Source organism: Notolepis coatsorum, assembly GCF_963971535.1.
Source record: "Notolepis coatsorum genome assembly, chromosome: 1".
NCBI classification, from domain to species: Eukaryota; Metazoa; Chordata; class Actinopteri; order Aulopiformes; family Paralepididae; genus Notolepis; species Notolepis coatsorum.
The window spans coordinates 104,106,198-104,126,871 of record NC_140165.1 but is presented as its reverse complement, the minus strand read 5'-3'; the positions used below and the strand labels follow the sequence as shown (position 1 = coordinate 104,126,871).

Here is a 20,674-nt window from a genome sequence, read left to right as displayed (position 1 = left end):
CCCCAAGGTCAGATCCAACAGTGAAACGGGTAGAAAATTGTATCCTCGTCACAGGTGCACAAAGTTTGCAGTGATCACCTTGGCTATTTATGAGTGGGCTGTAATGGGTGGTGAGCCCTCTAGTGTCCAAACATAAATAAGACGGTCTAAACGGTGCATAATTATAATATATAATATAATATATAGATAATAATAATAATAATAATAATCTATAACAAGAACACTCATTTGGCCTTTACAACGTCGCTAGGTATGAAAACCACAGAATGCTGGTCTTTGGAATGTTTACAGTGTTGCCATTGACGATGCAGCCATAGCGACAGTCAACAAACCAGTGTATCAATATGAATCTTTCATTAATTTCATTTAACTAATTCATTTTTAATGAATTGATGGTTTCAATTAAATCAAATAAATCCATTATTTATTTTGACCATATCAATATGGGGTTTATTCGCATATTTTCATTCAATCAATCACTGTGCAGATTGATTGATTGAATGAACATTTTATTAACAGATTGCAGAATGGGTACAATACAGTATGGCTCAATACACACAATTGTTAAGGGGATGCAGACCAGAGAGACTTTCGTCTTGTTTACATCAGGGTCCCCCATTTTCAATTCATAATGAATTGTAAGTAAGGGTGCAACTAGCACCATGCAATCCATTCTTTGTGGATCTAGCCCATAGTACAAAACCTTCCAGGATACAAACATTTTCATCATCATAATAACAATAACTGTATGGAACATCATTTCATTGGATGAATGAAGAATCTAGTTCTAAATCAAATAAAATGTATTTGTAAAGCCCGAAATCACAAGGTAATGCCCTCATGGGCTGGACAAGTCTTTAAACATGTCAAGAAGAAACATCACAATAAATCAAGAACAAAAACCCATCATGAAGTCCCAAATAAATGTCAAATTAATAAATGCAACACTCCCAGACATACCCCAGCGAAGCTAAGGAAAAACTCACAAAAAACCTAGAAATAGAAAAAGCACCACAGGCGATGTGGAGGAGAGAAAATACTAGATTGGCACTAGGACTGAATGCTAAAAAATATCCTTTTGTTTGCTTGTGTTTTTCTAAAAGTTCTCCCTAATTAGAACCTTTTCATCTGTTGTTGAACATTACAAGTTCTGTACTAAAAGCACATTTAGCGTTTCAGTCAATTTGTATTACTAATGGAGGCCTTGCATGGAATATCTTTCTTCCAACATGGCGGCCTGTAACTATTGGTAACCACTTTGAAAGAAAATGTGCTTTGGTAAGAGTTGATAATAAAAAATATATATATATATTATTTTGGAAAAGCATGGTGTTACTGTTCACTACAGCTTGTCTTAAGATCCAGTGATGAGATGCCAATCTAGCATGTTTGTTGATATATTTCTCACATATCAAACACTGAGACCGTTGAATCAGTGTCTGTGAAAGGCCTCTATTCTTTCTCAGTTCACCCAACCATCCCACCCTCTTCTCTCTCTCTCTCTCTCTCTCTCTCTCTCTCTCTCTCTCTTGCTCTCTCCCCATGTAGGTGTATTCCAGGGCCAATGAACAGGAGCCATGTGGCTGGTGGCTGGCCCGGGTCAGGATGATGAAAGGAGAGGTGAGTTAGGGATCACAGGGGGGGTGCGGGGTCAAGACATGGAGAGCTATTCGAATAGTAATTGAAAGTCGCCCCAATGCTCGGGGGTTATGGTGATGTCACCCAGCTTTAGGTGATACCAGGCTAAAACGGGGTTCAGGTATCGGTAGGATTTCCCCCAGCACTAAAATGAAATGGACTTATCTCAAACTCTGCCCTCTTTTCTTGATTGAGAATTGGCAGTTATCAAGTAGTGTTGGCGCATTGCTGCTAGCTAGCTAGCCATCCATCCATCTGTCTCTCTACATAGATGTACTATAGAGAGCTGCAGCATGTGTAGTGTCGAGGCAGGCCACAACAGCTGGGTAACACCAAGCTGACAGTCTGGTGCCGGCCGCACCTACGGCCAAAACCTTTTGAAATCCGTTTCAAATGTGTTGCTTTTTCAAATGTGACCTGTATGTGTGAAGAGCAGGGTTGTGAACAGCAGGTTGAGTAGCGGGTCAGTGGGATTGGAGGCAGTATCAGGGGGGAGCTGCTGCTGCTGCTGCTGCTGCTGTAGTGCTGTTATTTGGAGCAGTGTGATAAGGGCCTGCTGGAATGTCTAGTGTTGAATCATGGCTTTAATTCTGCCCTTTGAGCACACAGTGTGCCATATTCCATCTCTCTATCTTTTCTCCCTCCCTCTTCTTCCCTCTCCATCTCTCTCACTTTGTCTACCATGTTTTTCCATCTTTCGTTGAGTCTCTTGCTCGCCCCCCTCTCTCTCTGAGTCGGGAGGCTTGGAAAAGGGGTATTGCCTCATTAATCAAACGAATGAAGCCGTAGTTAAATGAGTTTTCAAAGTGAGATGCGTTTTATTTAATTTTTTACTTTGGGGAGTAAACTTCAAGAGTTTCAGAGGTGGACTGATGCCACACTTTGCTGACTGAAGTATGAATACTTGGATTTTTTTGTTATGAGTCACCTATAGACGAGTACCAAAAAGGACTACTTTGCTTGATATTGAATATTTTTTACTGCTGCTATTATTCAGTTGGAACATTGTATGGGAAAGAATTCTCATACATTACAGTGACATTAGTAACTTTTAATCGAATCAAATCCCAAACTGTATGCATTTTACAATGTAACTGAAATGTAAAGATGTACCGTAATTCCTCTAATAGTAACCGGTATTCAATTAAAAACCGGGTCTCTATTAATGACCGGGTGCGCTGTTGAGCTAAGCAATTATAAGCCGGCCTCCTAATACAAGCCGGGTTTCATGTATATTGGAGTTATTGTTGTTATATGCTGGCCTGGCTGTGCAGTAAATACCATATAATGGTATGGTGTTAATGTTTACCAAGAGAGTAAGCCTACCTCAGAATTGTATAAAATGAAGTTATTATTATTATTATTATACCAGTATTGTGATTGCACTCTTTTACTTTATTTAACTTTTTTTGACAACCTGTAATTGCAGTTTACTACCGTATTTCATACAGTACTTGCTTGGTTTCAATAAATGAACCCAGTACATTTTACTGGGTTCAAACTGACACAAAATGTTGATTTATTCATTATGATCTGTTTGAAAATTAGAAATATAGGCCTCTCTCTTATACATGCCTCCTCCTAATACAAGCCTGGTATCCGCTACAGTTGAAACAAATACAAGCCGGGGTTACTATTAGAGGAATTACGGTATAATATTCATCATCAAATACCATTTGTGCAAATTTCTCATTTGTCTGTGGCCTTCGTCAAGGTCATGGCTAGAAGGTACACATAACTTTAGAAAATCCATGATCACACAAATTATCTTTTTCATCTCTATTTTAGGTTAAGGTGGGTCCTGATGTCTCCAATGACGTTAGGGCTAAGGTAGGGGTTAGCTTGACATGAATGAATGAATGCAACCTTTATTGTCCCTAGGGGGAGTTTGCTTTGCACAATGAGCACAACACGACATAAAAAAAAAAAATGTCAACACAATAATAGTGCATACACGACAACACATAAACATGTAAAGAACTTTTTAAAGGTGGCAAATCAACGAAAAGCGGATACCTTCTAGCCATGACCCTTCAGGGTATTCCAGCCTGCTGCTGGTGGATTGCAACATCCAAGAAGGCTTTGATCACGAGCTTGATCCGCTCTGTAGCTGTGCTTACACAATAGTCAATATTTCCTATTGTATCTCTTTTATGTCTCATATTTAGTTGCATTCTTGTCAATGCTGCGTCTCTTGACAGCTCTCGTCTCTGTGTGATTAACCCTCTCTCGCTGCATCTCTGAGAGCTCTTGTGCCTCTGTGTGATTAACCCTCTCTCGCTACGTCTCCGAGAGCTTTTGTGTCCGTGTGATTCTCACTACGTCTCTGAGAGCTCTTGTGGTTAACCCTTTCTCACTACATTTCTGAGAGATTTTGTGCCTGTGATTCTCACTACGTCTCTTAAGAGCGCTCTTGTGTCTGTGTGATTCTCACTACGTCTCTGAGAGCTGTTGTGCCTCTGTGTGGTTAACCTTTTACAGTTCTACGTGATCGAATACGCAGCATGCGACGCCACATACAACGAGATCGTCACGTCGGAGCGCATCCGGCCGGTCAACCCCAACAGCCCCTCCACCCGAACCTCCTTCCACAAGGTCCCCATCGCCGTCCCAGAGGACCTGAGAGACATGTGAGTGTCTCTGTCGCCGTCTTTATTTATATATCACATTGCATGAAAGTCGCCTTTTTATAGCGTGGTTGCATTTTTATATCATTGGTTTTTTACACGAGTCGAATTGGTCTGAAGAGCATGCAGCTTGAAAACCTCAACACGCGTGTCTTCCTAAATCAATACACGCCAGGCGTGACGAACGGTGTCCGCTGGACTCTCCCTCCCTCTGCTGTCTCTTAACAGTGTTTACCTTACCCCTGTGTCCATCCCAGTGTGTTGTTGTTGTTGTTGTTGTCGTCATCGTCATGATGACCCATGGCTACTAAATGAAGGAATAACAAGGTCCTCTGCCGCTTGTGTTGATTTCTCCACAGCTGTGCAAACGACAGCATCCACAAAGACTTCAGGAAAGCCATCGGAGCCAACTGCATCTTCTACAGCGCCGCGACGCACGAGCTCATAGTGCTGGTCGGTTTGTTTCTTTATGTGTTCACCTTTTTAGGGGGCGACGGTGGCTCGGGAGGTAGAGCAGTCGTCCTCCACCCGGGCAGCGTGTCGAGGTGTCCTCGAGCAAGACACTTGACCCCTAATTGCTCCCGATGAGCAGGTTGGCACCTTGCATGGTCGCCTCCGCCATCAGTGTGTGAATGAGAGGAACAAATTGTAAAGCGCCTTGGATAAACACGCTATATAAGTGCAGCCATTTATTTTATTTAACCACTGCTGTTCAATACCCTGCTCACACTGTTGGATGGTAAAATTCACCAGTGTTGGGATTTTCTTATTTAATTTCAAACCTTTATTTAAACTTGAAAGGCAGCTTTGCCTTTTTACAGTCATGTTGAGTGTACATACAGAAATAAGCTAAATAAAAAGCACATAAAATCATAAACAAGACGATGCAAAGAGCAAGGATAACCAATCAATTAAAACGTGCACTACTTGATTGACAAAGGTTGGAGGTCAAGGTTTCGAGGGAAACCTCAGTTGTGTTGAGTTTAAATAAAGTTAAACACACCACAGTCTTTATGAGGTGCTGGTAGTTTAAATAAAGTTAAACACACACCACAGTCTTTATGAGGCGCTGGTAGTTTAAATAAAGTTAAACGCACCACAGTCTTTATGAGGTGCTGGTAGTTTAAATAAAGTTAAACGCACCACAGTCTTTATGAGGTGCTGGTAGTTTAAATAAAGTTAAACGCACCACAGTCTTTATGAGGTGCTGGTAGTTTAAATAAAGTTAAACACACACCACAGTCTTTATGAGGCGCTGGTAGTTTAAATAAAGTTAAACACACACCACAGTCTTTATGAGGTGCTGGTAGTTTAAATAAAGTTAAACACACACCACAGTCTTTATGAGGCGCTGGTAGTTTAAATAAAGTTAAACACACACCACAGTCTTTATGAGGCGCTGGTAGTTTAAATAAAGTTAAACACACACCACAGTCTTTATGAGGCGCTGGTAGTTTAAATAAAGTTAAACACGCACCACTGTCTTTATGAGCTGCTGGTACCGGCACTCAACGTAGCTCCATGTAGATTATTTTATCGCAAATATATAACCCTTCCTTTTCCACCATCCCCTCTTTTCTCACAGTCGACAAATGAAACCACAGTAAAGCGTGCCGCTCTCCTGAGTGACATGCACTTCCGCAGCATCCGCACCAAGCTCATGCTCATGTCCCGCAACGAAGAGGCGACCAAACATCTGGAGGTAGGCGCGTACCCTCTCACATACTGTCAAAACATGCCTACTTAACCCTCCCTAGGCTCCCTGAGTAGATGTCAACACATAGTCCCAAAGCCCTTGCTCACACATGTGCGTACACATGACTCATGTACACGTCACGCGCATGACACAAACTCACCCGTGGCATCTCTCGCCTCCTTCCAGACAAGTAAGCAACTGGCGTCAGCGTACCAGGAGGAGGTGAAGGTGAGGGAGGACCTAATGGGCCTGGCCATCGGATCCCACGGCGCCAACATCCAGCAGGCCAGGAAGGTGCCGGGCGTAACCGCTATCGAGCTGGAGGAGGAGAGCTGCACCTTCAGGATCTACGGAGAGGTACGCTGCTACTGCGAAGGCCCTGTGTCGGCCTTAACCCTTTCACTACCTCACTACAGACGGTTAACAGTGAAAGGGTTAACCTTCAGTAGTGTGGTTGTGAAAGGGTTAACCCTTTGTCATGTGGCAGTGAAAGGGTTATCCTTCTGTAGTTTCGCAGAGAAATGGTTAACCCTTTGGTAGAGTGGTATCAGGACAGGACTGGAGTAATCGATTATTCTATTAAGAGCATTAGAGAGGCCGGATAATTATGCTTCAACGTTGACCGTCGCTGATATTTTGCCCGTGGGGGCTCGACCGACGACGTACTTCAGTGGTCAGTTCAACGCGCGGGTCGGCGGTACACCGCCAAACCACTAGGTGGCTGTGCTGTGTTCTACAAACTATTTGGTCCATGTTTGTAATGTAGTTAATCACCTTCGATAATGGAACGCTCCGACCGAGCTCCCGAGATGTTAAATTGTTAATAGGGAGTCGGGAGGAACACGTACACGGCCCGTCCCCGCCCCGCCCAGGGCAGCGACCAATCGCAGCTCTGCGCTGTCCACGTCGGCTCGCATCGATTTGGCAGTTACACTTTTGGCAGTCAGCTGCATGTAGGCGTCGCCGGTAGGCTTGCGTGATCTCGGCAGGCTCGCCGCAACCATCGCAGCATCTACTTAGAAGAGGAACCCACTCTCAATTACTTTTTAGATTTTTGGGGAACCTCCATCTTACGAGAGGCAAACGCGGAGCATGTGAACTACAGCTGTTGTGAATAACAATGATTTCTGTGGCAATAAACATGATCAGTGAGTGAGAGCAAACACAAATTCACAATAGCTGCACCCTTTTTGTGATGCGCCACACACATTGCCACGCACCCTTTTAGCCAGTGGGCATGAACACACACACACACTCTGTGCCAAATCTCTGCCCCCTAGGGTGAAACCTGTGGCCACTAGAGTGGAGACATTTTTGTTGAGAGAAATTATAAATGGGTCTAAAATCACAAACTTTTATAATATAATTCTGTTTTGAAAATTATAAATACATATCGATCGAGCCTACAAACGAAGCATACAGCACTGTATTCAATCTAAACAATATTGCAAAACACTGTTCATGTCTCATAGTGCCTCCAACTAAATCTTACAATAAACGGGTTATTTGATCATAACAACTACAGTATAATCACACAAATATGTTGTGCACATCCCTAATTGGTGTGTGTGTGTGTGCGCACTCGCATGTGAATATATGTGAAAATAGCCTCATGGTTTGATTAATGGCTGCTTCCTGTGTTTGAGCAGGCCTGAATGTGTTTGTGAGCAGGCCAGCGTTGAGAACTTTGTGTGACTGCTGTGTCATTGAACTGTTTGATGAACATTGTCTTACTTCCTGCTGACTTGTCGTACAGAACTTGTAAGTCACTTTGGATAAAAGCATCTGCTAAATGACAATGCATTAAGATCAAAGTAAATATTAAGTTGGATTTCTCTCAATACATTTTCTTATCGAATGTTAATTGAAAACTACCGGTAGTTTAATTTTTATATTTTATGACACTTCCCATGACCCTGCAGTCCAATGTGATTTTCCACGACTAAATTGTATTTATTTTCTCTATCGCTCCTGGTTGCAAGGCTTACTACGGTGTAGAGCAGGTGGTTAAATTGTGTTTGTGCTACCTTGCAGACCCCGGAGGCAGTTAAGCAGGCCAGGGTGTACCTGGAGTTCAAAGAAGACTACTTCCAGGTGCCCAGGAACCTTGTGGGTGAGTCAACAGCACATTGTGTCCCCGAGGAAGCTCGTTTTGGCAGACTCCTCGATTTTCGTTTTCCGTCTTGCCGCAAGTCGAGCGCTTAGAAGGGAGTTGTAATCCTAGCGGGGTAGGACCCCCACATTGAAAACTGAGTGTCCAATCTTAACGTGGGTCAAATGTTATTTCAAAATCTCTCCTTATTTAAATGGACCACAGCGAATATCGTCATTCCCTGGAACCCTTTGGCCAAATATAATGCTGTGAAGGGCCACATTTTGCTCGTGTTCCATATTTTGGATAGCCCTGCTCTAGGACGTATGTTGTTAATGGATGTTTTCTATATCTCTCTTCTCTCTCCCCCTCCCTCTATCCTCTATCTCTCCCTCTCTTCTCTCTCCCCCTCCCTCTATCCTCTCTCTTCTCTCTCCCCCTCCCTCTATCTCTCTCTTTCTCAGGCAAAGTTATTGGAAAGAACGGCAAAGTCATCCAGGAGATCGTGGACAAGTCGGGCGTGGTGCGAGTCCGGATTGAGGGGGACAACGACAAGAAGCCTCCCCGAGAGGAGGGAGGCAGGCAGGGGCCAGCCAGAGACGCCACCGCCGGCAGCAAAGAGAAAGAGAAGGAGAAGGAGAAGGAGAATGAGAAGGAGAAGGAGAAAGATGTGAGTGCAGTGCTCGCTCTGTCGAGCGATTTACCATATTCACACATGTCCTGCTCAGGTTCCCGTAGAACAGGGTGGAAAGGAATCTCAACCTGAGCCAAGGAAACTATAAAAGGAGTAGAATACCAGTGCTCTATGCTCTGCTTGGTTCCAGTTCTATTGAAGCCTCTATTAAAATTCAAAATATAGAAGCTATCTGAGGAAATGTACACCAACCAATATATCAAACGTTGGCTAGTTAACAATGCGACAAATTGACGATGATTCTGACACCCGAGGTAATGACCCGTTTAAATGACGGGTGACTCAATGAGCTTCTTTTATAGTTTCCTTGGACCTGAGCAAAACGCCCACCGTGTGGTAAAATGCTGCATTTATATAAGCAGCTTTTATCCAAAGCACCTTTACAATTTGTACAAAATGTTACCCATTCACTCACACATTCACACACCAACAGCAACAGCATAGTCAACCATGCAAGGTGCCAACCTGCTCATCGGGAGCAGTTAGGGGGTCAAGTGTCTCGCTCAAGGTCACTTCGACACGCTGCCCGGGAGGAGCGGGAATCAAACCCGGAACCTCCGGATTACCAGACGACGTTCTACATTCGTGGGAATGTTGCCTTTTCCCTCTGAAAAGCAAAACTATCTCCCATACCAGCAGGGCTCGAGACTAACGATGTCCCGTCGTCCCGGGGACGATCAAATATTGATTTGGGACGAACAGAAATCTTTGCTGGGACGCATCCGGGACGGAGAGGATTTTTTTTTGACAGGAAATGTCAATTGGACGACTGTCAGTGCGCGCATATATTGCTGTCAAATGGTTAATGTCTCGTGCTGACTAAGTTCACTGAAGTCTAAACGTAGCGTGATTTGCCAAATCCAATGACTATCTCCGCCTCCCAACGCAGCAATACGCTCATCCAGCATCAAGTTCCTACCCACCTCTCCTCCGGTACAGTACGCGCTGTGCACCGTACGATTGCAACGGTGCGGAACCTTTTTTTGCGGAACTTAAATCCCCACGTAATTTATCAACAACACTGCGGTCTGCTGTGAGCATTATAAAACAAACGTGTGTTTAACCCACCGTGAATTAAAGTGTCAATGCTGTTTGTCATTTTAACAGCAGATACTTTCTTAAATGCCATCCTCCCGACAGAGCAGTGTGACGGGGAGCTCTGATGGGTTCGATTGCTGGTGTTAGCATTAGCTGAAGAGCTAGTTTTAGCTTAACGTTACCTTGGCTAAAGTTGGGACTATTCATAATCCAGCAATAATGGCTGCAGACCTGCAAGCAAAGTACAGCAAGTTGGCAAAGGAGTATTCCAACGTAAATCACATTTTCACCAGTAAAGTTAGTCTTTCCATCTGCAGCTACATGCTAGCTAACCTAGCTCATGTTAGCGTCGTCACTGAACCACCTCGCGTACACAATTAATGACATGTTCCGGACAGCCATATCGGTGACAATGTTTAGCTTTTAGTGCCAAATGATAAGAGTCTGAGGCGGAGTCTCAAAAGAGAATGTTGAATATTTATTGTGCAAAAATCACAACAGATCCTCCAACGGAGCCTTGTAGCTGAGTAGGGTATATCTGCAGAGCCACTTGGTAACGAGTGCAACACCGTGTAATGTCCGTGTGGATCGCTGGAGTAGGGTATATCTGCAGTGCTGCAGCCCCATACTCAGTGTATAGATTTGTATTAGTATCATAATCAATCACCTGTTGTTGAATAAATACCATTACTTTCTAGTTATTACTAAAAAACAGTATATATAAAACAGTAGCTGAATTAAAAAAAAGTATAATTTATATAATTTAATTAAAAAAAATAAAATTATGCACTGGTATTTTTGGGACGGTTACATTCACTTTGGGACGGTTAAAATTGTATTTCGGGACGGTTCTGGGACGGTGGTGAAAAAAGTTAGTCTGGAGCCCTGCATACCAGGAACCAGGGTGTGAACGTCCTGCTGGTTTTGATTTGTTTGTTTAGACGTGTACCATTCTTGTGCCAAGTCTGTTTTGATTCATCACTAGAAGCCAATGTTGTTTCCATCGTTTGCGGTTCACATCGGGCCGTCAACATTGGCCAAAGATGACGTTTGATTATATATTAAAAAAAAATACTAAAATGTTAAACATCACAATTGTATAACATTGTTTTGACATGACTACTTCCAACGACAAAAGCACTTTATTCTCAAACTGCTGTCACCACCAACACATCAGCTCAGCCCACTAATGCCTCCCATCTATTCATTATTCTATATCAAGGGGACATCTACTCCTGGACACCTGGACAGACTCATTTGGGTCATGTCTTCTAGACGTGTCCTCATGTTGCTAGTGGTGAACAGGGCCTCAGTAGTTCACATAGCTTTCATACAACTTTGTATCCAGGTCTCCGTAGTGTTTCCAAATGGGGCTTTCTAGGTTTTTTGGAGTGCAAATCACACTCCGCGCCCGAGTTGGATTCCGAACCCTCTGTCATCATTGCCATGCGGTTGTTGTTGAATTATTGACTCTTTTAAATTCGATGGATAGGCTTGCATTTAAATCAAACGTCTTATCTTTAAATCGATGTACAAGCCCTGTTGACTGCCCTAGTTCACATGCAGCATCCATTTCAATTACGTTTGGTGGGAGTCGGTGTTTTGCGATGATCGTTCGATGTCTCTGACCGTGTTTCTGTTCGGCATGCATCCTGGGATTAACCATACTGATCGTCCCAGAAATACTGTGAAATTACATAATTCCTCGTTCACTTATGTTACCAAATCAATCCCTCAGTGATATTGTAAGAATAGCGCTTTCCTTTGGCACACGAGGAATATCTTCTTCACCGCCATGAATATCGGCCTTGTTTTCCCGCGCAGACGACTCTTCATCACAACCGCCACTTGAAGGGTGATAGAAATTATCCTTTGTTGCCATGGTGACTCATCAACCGATTATCACGACTGCATCGTCAAATAATTCTATGGAACTGTGTACCGGACGAAAAGGGCTTTCAAGGACATGGCTTTGATCTGGAAGGACAGTTTTTATTCTATTGAAATGCTATGAATTCAGTATACATGATGACCATCTTTTCTACTAAACTCATGCCCCCCCCCTTTTTCTGTGTCAACAGGGCATGGTTCCCTTTGTGTTCGTGGGAACTAAAGAAAACATCAGCAACGCCCAGGCTCTGCTGGAGTACCACGTGGCCTACCTGCAGGCGAGTCTACCCTCTGGTCCCCTGTTGAGGGTCCTTCCAGCCAAATCTCGGCAGCGCGGCTGCATTTAATGAATTTCCAGTGTAGAACAGCGTCTGCAGTACCTTGGTTGTACCTCGTGGCTGCGTTATGCTCCTCTACATCTGGAATGAATTGAATGCAACCGCGCCGCTACACTTGGCTGGAGGCAGTCGCAACGAGCCTACAGCAGCACCATGGCTGGACACGTCCATGACCCACTCTGAGCTCAGTATATACAGCTATTTCCAATCTGCTGCAAATAGAATCTAGTTATTAATAGTTATTTGTATGTGTGTCTCTGGACAGTTGGTAGAGAAGTACTTCTGTCTTGTTGGGGGTTTCAGGCAGCGATCGTGGGCCTACGTGGCAAATCATTCCACATTGGTCACCTGTCTTCTTCTCTCCCCCTACAGCACATGTTAAAAAGCTGCTGAGAGCGCCTCATTTTGCCCTTAGCCCATGTGCTTTTATAAATAACCCCTCTCTGTGGGATGGGGGCGGGGGGGGGGGGGGGGGGAGCTGGAGTTTAGATTACCAGCTATCAGGACCATCGGCGTCCAGAAATAGTCAGACCCTCCCCTCTCCTTAGGCCATGCCCCTTTCTGACACATCCCACCAGGTTCAGCTGTCGTTGGTAGAGTGCAGCTGTCTCATTCTAAAGTGACCCCCCTCACCCATCTAACCTGCCAGTGAACCAGTGTAGAAACTGCTGTCACTGCACTTCAGCCCCGGTCTTTCAGACGCCTGGTCCCTCAGACCCGTGTAGCTCGGATGAGGAATCCAACGCATCATGGCATTCCTTAAGGATAATGACGGTATGGTTTTACCTCGGGCTCGTCGCCGGTGTCAGACTTTTAAACGCATGCGCGTCTTTTCTCCGGTTCCAGACGTCCGTCTCCATTATATTGCTAACTTCTCTTGCATTTGCTAGCTTACGCTTCTTGCTCCAGAGGCACAATCCATCTGTACAAAAACAGGAGGAGGAGTTGGATGAATTTTGCCAGAGTCTCCACTTTATCTCCAGTTATAAAGGAACAGTTTGGTTCCTAGTCCTTACTTACTCCTGTAGTTATTTTTTTAAGATGGGTCCCTGTAAAATATGAATAGCACCTCTTCCTTTAAGCTGGGTCCCTGTAAAATATGAATAGTGCCTCTTCCTTTAAGCTGGGTCTCTGTAAAATATGAATAGTGCCTCTTCCTTTAAACTGGGTCTCTGTAAAATATGAATAGCGCCTCTTCCTTTAAGCTGGGTCTCTGTAAAATATGAATAGTGCCTCTTCCTTTAAACTGGGTCTCTGTAAAATATGAATAGCACCTCTTCCTTTAAGCTGGGTCCCTGTAAAATATGAATAGTGCCTCTTCCTTTAAGCTGGGTCTCTGTAAAATATGAATAGTGCCTCTTCCTTTAAGCTGGGTCTCTGTAAAATATGAATAGCACCTCTTCCTTTAAACTGGGTCTCTGTAAAATATGAATAGCACCTCTTCCTTTAAGCTGGGTCTCTGTAAAATATGAATAGCACCTCTTCCTTTAAGCTGGGTCTCTGTAAAATATGAATAGTGCCTCTTCCTTTAAGCTGGGTCTCTGTAAAATATGAATAGTGCCTCTTCCTTTAAACTGGGTCTCTGTAAAATATGAATAGCGCCTCTTCCTTTAAGCTGGGTCTCTGTAAAATATGAATAGCGCCTCTTCCTTTAAACTGGGTCTCTGTAAAATATGAATAGCGCCTCTTCCTTTAAACTGGGTCTCTGTAAAATATGAATAGCGCCTCTTCCTTTAAACTGGGTCTCTGTAAAATATGAATAGTGCCTCTTCCTTTAAACTGGGTCTCTGTAAAATATGAATAGCGCCTCTTCCTTTAAACTGGGTCTCTGTAAAATATGAATAGTGCCTCTTCCTTTAAACTGGGTCTCTGTAAAATATGAATAGTGCCTCTTCCTTTAAACTGGGTCTCTGTAAAATATGAATAGTGCCTCTTCCTTTAAACTGGGTCTCTGTAAAATATGAATAGCACCTCTTCCTTTAAGCTGGGTCTCTGTAAAATATGAATAGCGCCTCTTCCTTTAAACTGGGTCTCTGTAAAATATGAATAGCACCTCTTCCTTTAAGCTGGGTCTCTGTAAAATATGAATAGCGCCTCTTCCTTTAAGCTGGGTCTCTGTAAAATATGAATAGCGCCTCTTCCTTTAAACTGGGTCTCTGTAAAATATGAATAGCGCCTCTTCCTTTAAACTGGGTCTCTGTAAAATATGAATAGCGCCTCTTCCTTTAAGCTGGGTCTCTGTAAAATATGAATAGCGCCTCTTCCTTTAAACTGGGTCTCTGTAAAATATGAATAGCACCTCTTCCTTTAAGCTGGGTCTCTGTAAAATATGAATAGCGCCTCTTCCTTTAAGCTGGGTCTCTGTAAAATATGAATAGCGCCTCTTCCTTTAAACTGGGTCTCTGTAAAATATGAATAGCGCCTCTTCCTTTAAGCTGGGTCTCTGTAAAATATGAATAGCACCTCTTCCTTTAAACTGGGTCTCTGTAAAATATGAATAGCGCCTCTTCCTTTAAACTGGGTCTCTGTAAAATATGAATAGCGCCTCTTCCTTTAAACTGGGTCTCTGTAAAATATGAATAGCACCTCTTCCTTTAAGCTGGGTCTCTGTAAAATATGAATAGTGCCTCTTCCTTTAAACTGGGTCTCTGTAAAATATGAATAGCGCCTCTTCCTTTAAGCTGGGTCTCTGTAAAATATGAATAGCGCCTCTTCCTTTAAACTGGGTCTCTGTAAAATATGAATAGCGCCTCTTCCTTTAAACTGGGTCTCTGTAAAATATGAATAGTGCCTCTTCCTTTAAACTGGGTCTCTGTAAAATATGAATAGTGCCTCTTCCTTTAAGCTGGGTCTCTGTAAAATATGAATAGTGCCTCTTCCTTTAAACTGGGTCCACTGCAGTGCAACACGGCCGTCCCGGGTTCGACTCCCGGACCCGGCAACCTTTGCCGAATGTCTTCCCCCATATCTCTCCTCCCATTCTTCCTCTCTGCCGGACTTTTTTTTTTTAAAACTGGGCCCCCGTCAAATATGAATAGCACCTCTTCCTTTAAACTGGGTCCCTATAAAATACTTAATAATAATTAAATTACCAATTTGCACATTTGGTAGGCTGTGAAGTGTCACTATAAACAGTCCGATATAAAACATATTTTACCTTCATTGCAGGAAGTGGAACAGCTGCGTCTGGAGCGACTCCAGATCGACGAGCAGCTACGTCAAATCGGGGTGGGGTACCGCGCCCCCGCCAGTCGGACCAGCGGTCCCGGCGGAGAGCGCGAGAAGGGCTACCTGACGGACGAGAGCAGCAACTCACTGCACACGTCCCGCACCTACGGGGGCCGCGGCCGGGGGCGCAGGGCCTCCAACAGCCAGTACTCCGGATATGGTGAGAAGACTACAACGCTCATGATGACGTTACATACAGATGCACTATGCAGTACAGCTCCCATGATAACGGGTGCACTATAGACCACCGCAACACTTCCGGTATTCTGAAATCATGGGAGAGAGAGAGAGCGGGGGGAGAAAATGAATGAATGTGGATGAGAGCCTTGACATTAACCCTTTCACTGCCACACGACAGCCGGTTAACCCGTTCACTGTGACAATACAGAAGGTTAGCCCTTTACTATCGCACAACCGACTGCGATGCTCCATCATTAGCATCATTAGCTCCGCGGATGCTTAAGTGGTTGTAGGTATGGCTGTGGGGGTGCTGGAGACATGATCCAATAGACTTTTATACGCCCGAGTCTCCTGAACACGGGGCGACCAATCCCAAGTCGATTGGCACTTTCTCTGCCGAGCTGTAGTCACTTTTCTGCACCTACTCCCCAACGCCGCATGCGCAGATTTCCCACGGAGTCTCTCTGGATTGTTCATCAATCTGTGCATGCATAGTTTGGGAGTAGGTGTGAAAAAGTTACTATAGCTCGGCAGAGAAAGTGCCGATCGGCTTGCGATTGGTCTCTCCGTGTTCAGGAGACTCGTGCGTATAAAAGTATATTGAATGATGTCTCCCGCACCCCCACAGCCGTAGCTACAACCACTTAATGTCGAGGCTCTCATCCACATTCATTCATTTTATCCCCCTACTCTCTTCTCCATGAGCTCAATGTAACACGGAAGTGCACTGGTCTATTCAGTTTAGTATGAGAGACTACAACTCCCATGATGACATTACATACAGATAGACCACTGCACTTCCGCGTTACATTGAGCTCATGGAGGAGAGAGCGGGGGCAGAAAATTAATGAATGTGGATGAGAGCCTTGACATTAAGTGGTTGTAGCTACGGCTGTGGGGGTGCTGGAGACATGATCCAATAGACTTTTATACGCCGGAGTCTCCTCAACACAGAGACCAATCCCAAGTCCATCGGAACTTTCTTGGCTGAGCTATAGTCACTTTTCCACACCTACTCCCGAACTCTGCATCCACAGATTGCCCACGGAGTCTCTGGATTGTCCAGAGATCTAGGTTTATCAATCTGCGCATGCAGAATTTGGGGAGTAGGTGCGAATAAGTGACTATAGCTCGGCCGAGAAAGTTTCGATGGACTTGGGATTGGTCTCTCCGTGTTCAGGAGACTCCGGCGTATATAAAAGTCTATTGGATGCATTTTGGTGAGGTTTCTATTACTTTATTCATATTTCTGGGACTGTTTGGAAGAACCCCCCCCCCCACACAGTTTTTTTTCCAGTTTTTTCCAAATACAGTGTATTTTTATCATCCTCAACCTTGTTGTGTCGGGTCTCTTTTTTTTGGTCTGCTTCTCACCGCGCTGCTTATCGTTTGTTTCGTCTCAGGCACAAACTCTGAGCAGTCCAACGCCTCCGAGTCCGAGGAGGCCACGGAGCGTGACCAGCGGCCCCGCGGCGTGGGCGGAGACGAGCGCGGCTCTCGGCGGGGCGGCAGAGGCCGTGGCACCAACACAGGACGAGGCCGCGGCGGGCCCAGCTCCAGGCCCTCTAACTCAATCAGCTCAGGTAGCTCATAGGGCCAGTGGGGATATATTGACGCCATGTTCACCTCATTCTGAACTGCCCACACTGTCACCGTAGCTCCAGCTGCTGAAGGGTTATTAAGATGCCGGCTAGTGTGGATATTCTCAAATGGAATAATAAAAAATGTTTATCTATAATAATTCATTTTATTTGTATAGCGCTTCTCAATGACCCAAAGACGCTGACAGTAGTTAGGAACATAGTAAAAACAAAAGAAACAAAACAAAAACAAAACCGAAGGAACATGAGACCATGGGGGGAACAGGGGAAAGCAGCATGAGATGGCACAAAAAGACAGAGCGACAGGAGACAGACATCAATCGCGTTGGGGGGGGGGGGGGGGGGGGTTGAAGGCAAGGGAGAACAGGTGGCTTTATCGATCCCCTTGGAGAAATGTGGGGGCGTCATAGCAGCCCGGGGGAGGGGAGGTACAGGTATGGGCCGGGTAATGGTAGATACTGCTGGGCCAGTATCGTTATGGATACACCATGGCCAGTATCGTGATATTGTATGGATACACCATGGCCAGTATCGTGATATTGTATGGATACACCATGGCCAGTATCGTGATATTGTATGGATACACCATGGCCAGTATCGTGATATTGTACGTTCTCTGTACAGTGCATCGACGTTCTAAATTGTATCGACAATTCTCCTGTTGCCTAGGTCTCGTTTTCTCTCTTTAACTGGTGGTATGGCTACTGCTATTGGCATAATGTCTAAGGCTAATTTCCATTGTTTATGAACTTAAATGACCTTAAAATCTAAATTCGTATTGAATCTGAAAATCCTACCCTACTCCAAGAAACGTGGTCCTGTTCCCACTCAGTAATCTGCATTCCACATTCCAGTACTTGACCTATTTCAAGCTCCACCTTCTTTTCCTGGACCTCCAGTCACAACTATTGCGTTCCTCTGACAAACTTTGTTTTGTTTGTTTGTCCTCCAATCACAACCGTTGCTTCCCTCGGTCTAAGTGATTGGAGGATCAAACAAAGAGGGCCGCCAACAGCTATGGTTATATTGGTATTTGGAATAATACTGCGGTTTTATAATTTAGTTTTAAATTAATCTTCCAAAATGAAATGTACACTTGTAGTAGCCTACTGTTGTGTATTAGGTTAATACCGTAATTCCTCTAATAGTAACCGGGTCTCAAATACAAGCCAGGTCTCTATTAATGGCCGGGTGCGCTGTTGAGCTAAGCAATTATAAGCCGGCCTCCTAATACAAGCCGGGTTACTAATATACTGAGCTGAATACTGAGCTAGTTACTTGATTTCACTTTGAAAACATTGAAATGACCAGTGACCACCTGTAATTGCACTGTTTACTATTTCATACAGTACTTGGTTTCAATAAATGAACCCAGTACATTTTACTGGGTTCAAACTGACACAAAATGTTGATTTATTCATTATGATCCGTTTGAAAATTTGAAATATAGGCCTCCCTCTTATACAGGCCTCCTCCTAATACAAGCCTGGTACCCGCTACAGTTGAAACAAATACAAGCCGGGGTTACTATTAGAGGAATTACGGTATTTAAACCTTCCTAAAAAGCTCCATTTATTTATCCTTATCTGGCTAGTAATGGGTTAATGTGAATGTTAATACATTTAGTGAAAAATGGTTAAACTTATTTTAAATGATGTATTTGTGATATTTTATATAATTTATGAAACATTTGATTCCATTTGTATGTATTTGATGGTGCCCTGCCTCGGTGCCTCCAGAATGTCAAATCAGCCTTTTATTGCCATACTATAAATAAACAGACTTTCTAGTCTTTCCAGTGACCCTTGGCCACCATTTAACACGACATGATAAGACCACTGGTAAAATGATGACTGTGATGTTTTTTGTTATTTAAACCCACTATGCCAGAAAACCCTTATGTTGCCAGCTGAGTCATTATTGTGGATGCATTTTTAATAGACTTGGAAGAGCTCTAGAATTCAGACCTTGGGTCTAGTGTCTAGAGTTTTTGAAGGGGGGGCGGTACCACCCCCTCAGGGGGTGTTCAGAGCGTGTTGGTGTGGTACCACCCCCTCAGGGGGTGTTCAGAGCGTGTTGGTGTGGTATAGGCCTGTCACGATAACACATTTTGCTGGGCGATTAATTGTCCCAGAAAATTATTGCGATAAGCGATATTATTGCGGTTTTGAGTAATTTTTTTTGAGAAATGTATTTCCCAAAAGTTTTCAATTAACCTTTTTATTTTTTTTTACTAATATAATAATACCATCATAATGCAAGGAAACTGTTTCAAAGTGCAATAAACCTTTATTTAACATTGGAAGACATTTTAAATATCCTAAATAAAAAAAAAATTCTCAGTTTGATTGTTTATTATAAAACACTGAAACTGGAAACAAGCCCTCTGTCTGGCTTTTTGTGTCATCCTTTTAACATGTACATGTATTATTAATGTACCTTGCGGTACCATGTACAAAATGTTAATAAAGTATGAGGAAAAAAACTGTGGAAACGTAATAAATAAAAAGGCAGTGAAACAATAATCAAATAAACACCAAAATATATACTATCTTTCAAGTTTCAAGTTCAAGTTTCTTTAATATTTGTCATACAGAAGTACAGAATACTTTTATACAAAATGCTTCTTATTGTTACGCTCCAGAGACTGTGCAAGACAAGATAAGTATGAAATAAAATAACATAGTAAAATTAGAAGTAAAAAAATGAGGTCACAGTGTTCAGTTTAGACATATGTACAATGTTCGATGCAGAATAGACGTAGTTACCATACAATATACAATACTGTGCAGTGTACTAATATACAATACCATCTCTATTGGAATGGAGACTTCAGCACAGGATAAACTAGGGATGGGCAAAAAAAATCCAGATCGATTGATCACATGATGTACTCGTGGAGGAAAACGCTGTACAAAATAAACGTCTTTTCCGGTGTTTTAGACTTTTATTTTGAAACCCACCGACCGGAGCGGAAGTATTGTTATTATCCTAGCAGAACCTATGAGCGGACAACTTGTCTCGTCCGGTTCTGTGTTTTTGAGCTAATGATAAAACAAATGTTGAGATTGTTGGTGAACAACTAACTTTAGGTTAGTTTTAACGTTAGCTACTAACGTTAGATGCAGCTACTACAGGCAATCAACGATGAGGAGGAAGCGTCAAAGCCGTATATAATAGAATAGCCCTGTGGTGCGTAGGCACGGGAGCGCAACTCGAAACTACCTGTTATAATAAATGTATTCATGTTTAACTTGTCCCCGTGTCCAGTCCTTTGACTAGCCCCACCCGTTCATTGTAAACAATGATGCATGTAATTGTATTAACGTTGTGTGTTGTAGCTATGCTATACATTGTATTTAGTTTGTTAGCTATTTAGCTAATGTTGATGGCATTGAATAGCATCAACGCTAGATCTTTAATCTTTATTTAGCAGTCCAGTATCTTCGGGCAGTAGCGAGTAACTACTTGGGTCTAAAAATAGCTACACTACAAAGAACGCTACTTGGTTAAAAGGAGCAACGCTATTGAGAATTGTAGTTAAGCTATGTAGCGTTGCTACTGCCCCACGGAGCTGTACTCTGTAGTAACGCCAGCGGCCCCCCACACAGAGTGACTGACGAGGGGTACTGGTTCTGCCTCATTAAAACAA

The 20,674-nt window shown here is 43.4% G+C and overlaps 1 protein-coding gene across 3 annotated transcripts in view; it reads left to right on the top strand.

Moving 5' to 3' along the window:
• Positions 1-20,674, top strand: part of fxr2 (FMR1 autosomal homolog 2) — a 53,486-nt gene that overhangs the window by 20,230 nt on the left and 12,582 nt on the right. For 2 of the 3 annotated variants that reach the window (XM_084315446.1, XM_084315444.1), the window contains exons 4-14: positions 1,549-1,620; positions 3,427-3,468; positions 4,120-4,268; positions 4,625-4,718; positions 5,851-5,967; positions 6,148-6,318; positions 7,996-8,074; positions 8,518-8,723; positions 11,867-11,953; positions 15,182-15,401; positions 16,825-17,004. In XM_084315446.1, coding sequence (XP_084171572.1) covers positions 1,549-1,620; positions 3,427-3,468; positions 4,120-4,268; positions 4,625-4,718; positions 5,851-5,967; positions 6,148-6,318; positions 7,996-8,074; positions 8,518-8,723; positions 11,867-11,953; positions 15,182-15,401; positions 16,825-17,004 — 1,417 coding nt within the window. The remainder of the gene's footprint in view (positions 1-1,548; positions 1,621-3,426; positions 3,469-4,119; positions 4,269-4,624; positions 4,719-5,850; positions 5,968-6,147; positions 6,319-7,995; positions 8,075-8,517; positions 8,724-11,866; positions 11,954-15,181; positions 15,402-16,824; positions 17,005-20,674) is intronic. The other variant, XM_084315445.1, reaches the window with a different exon arrangement.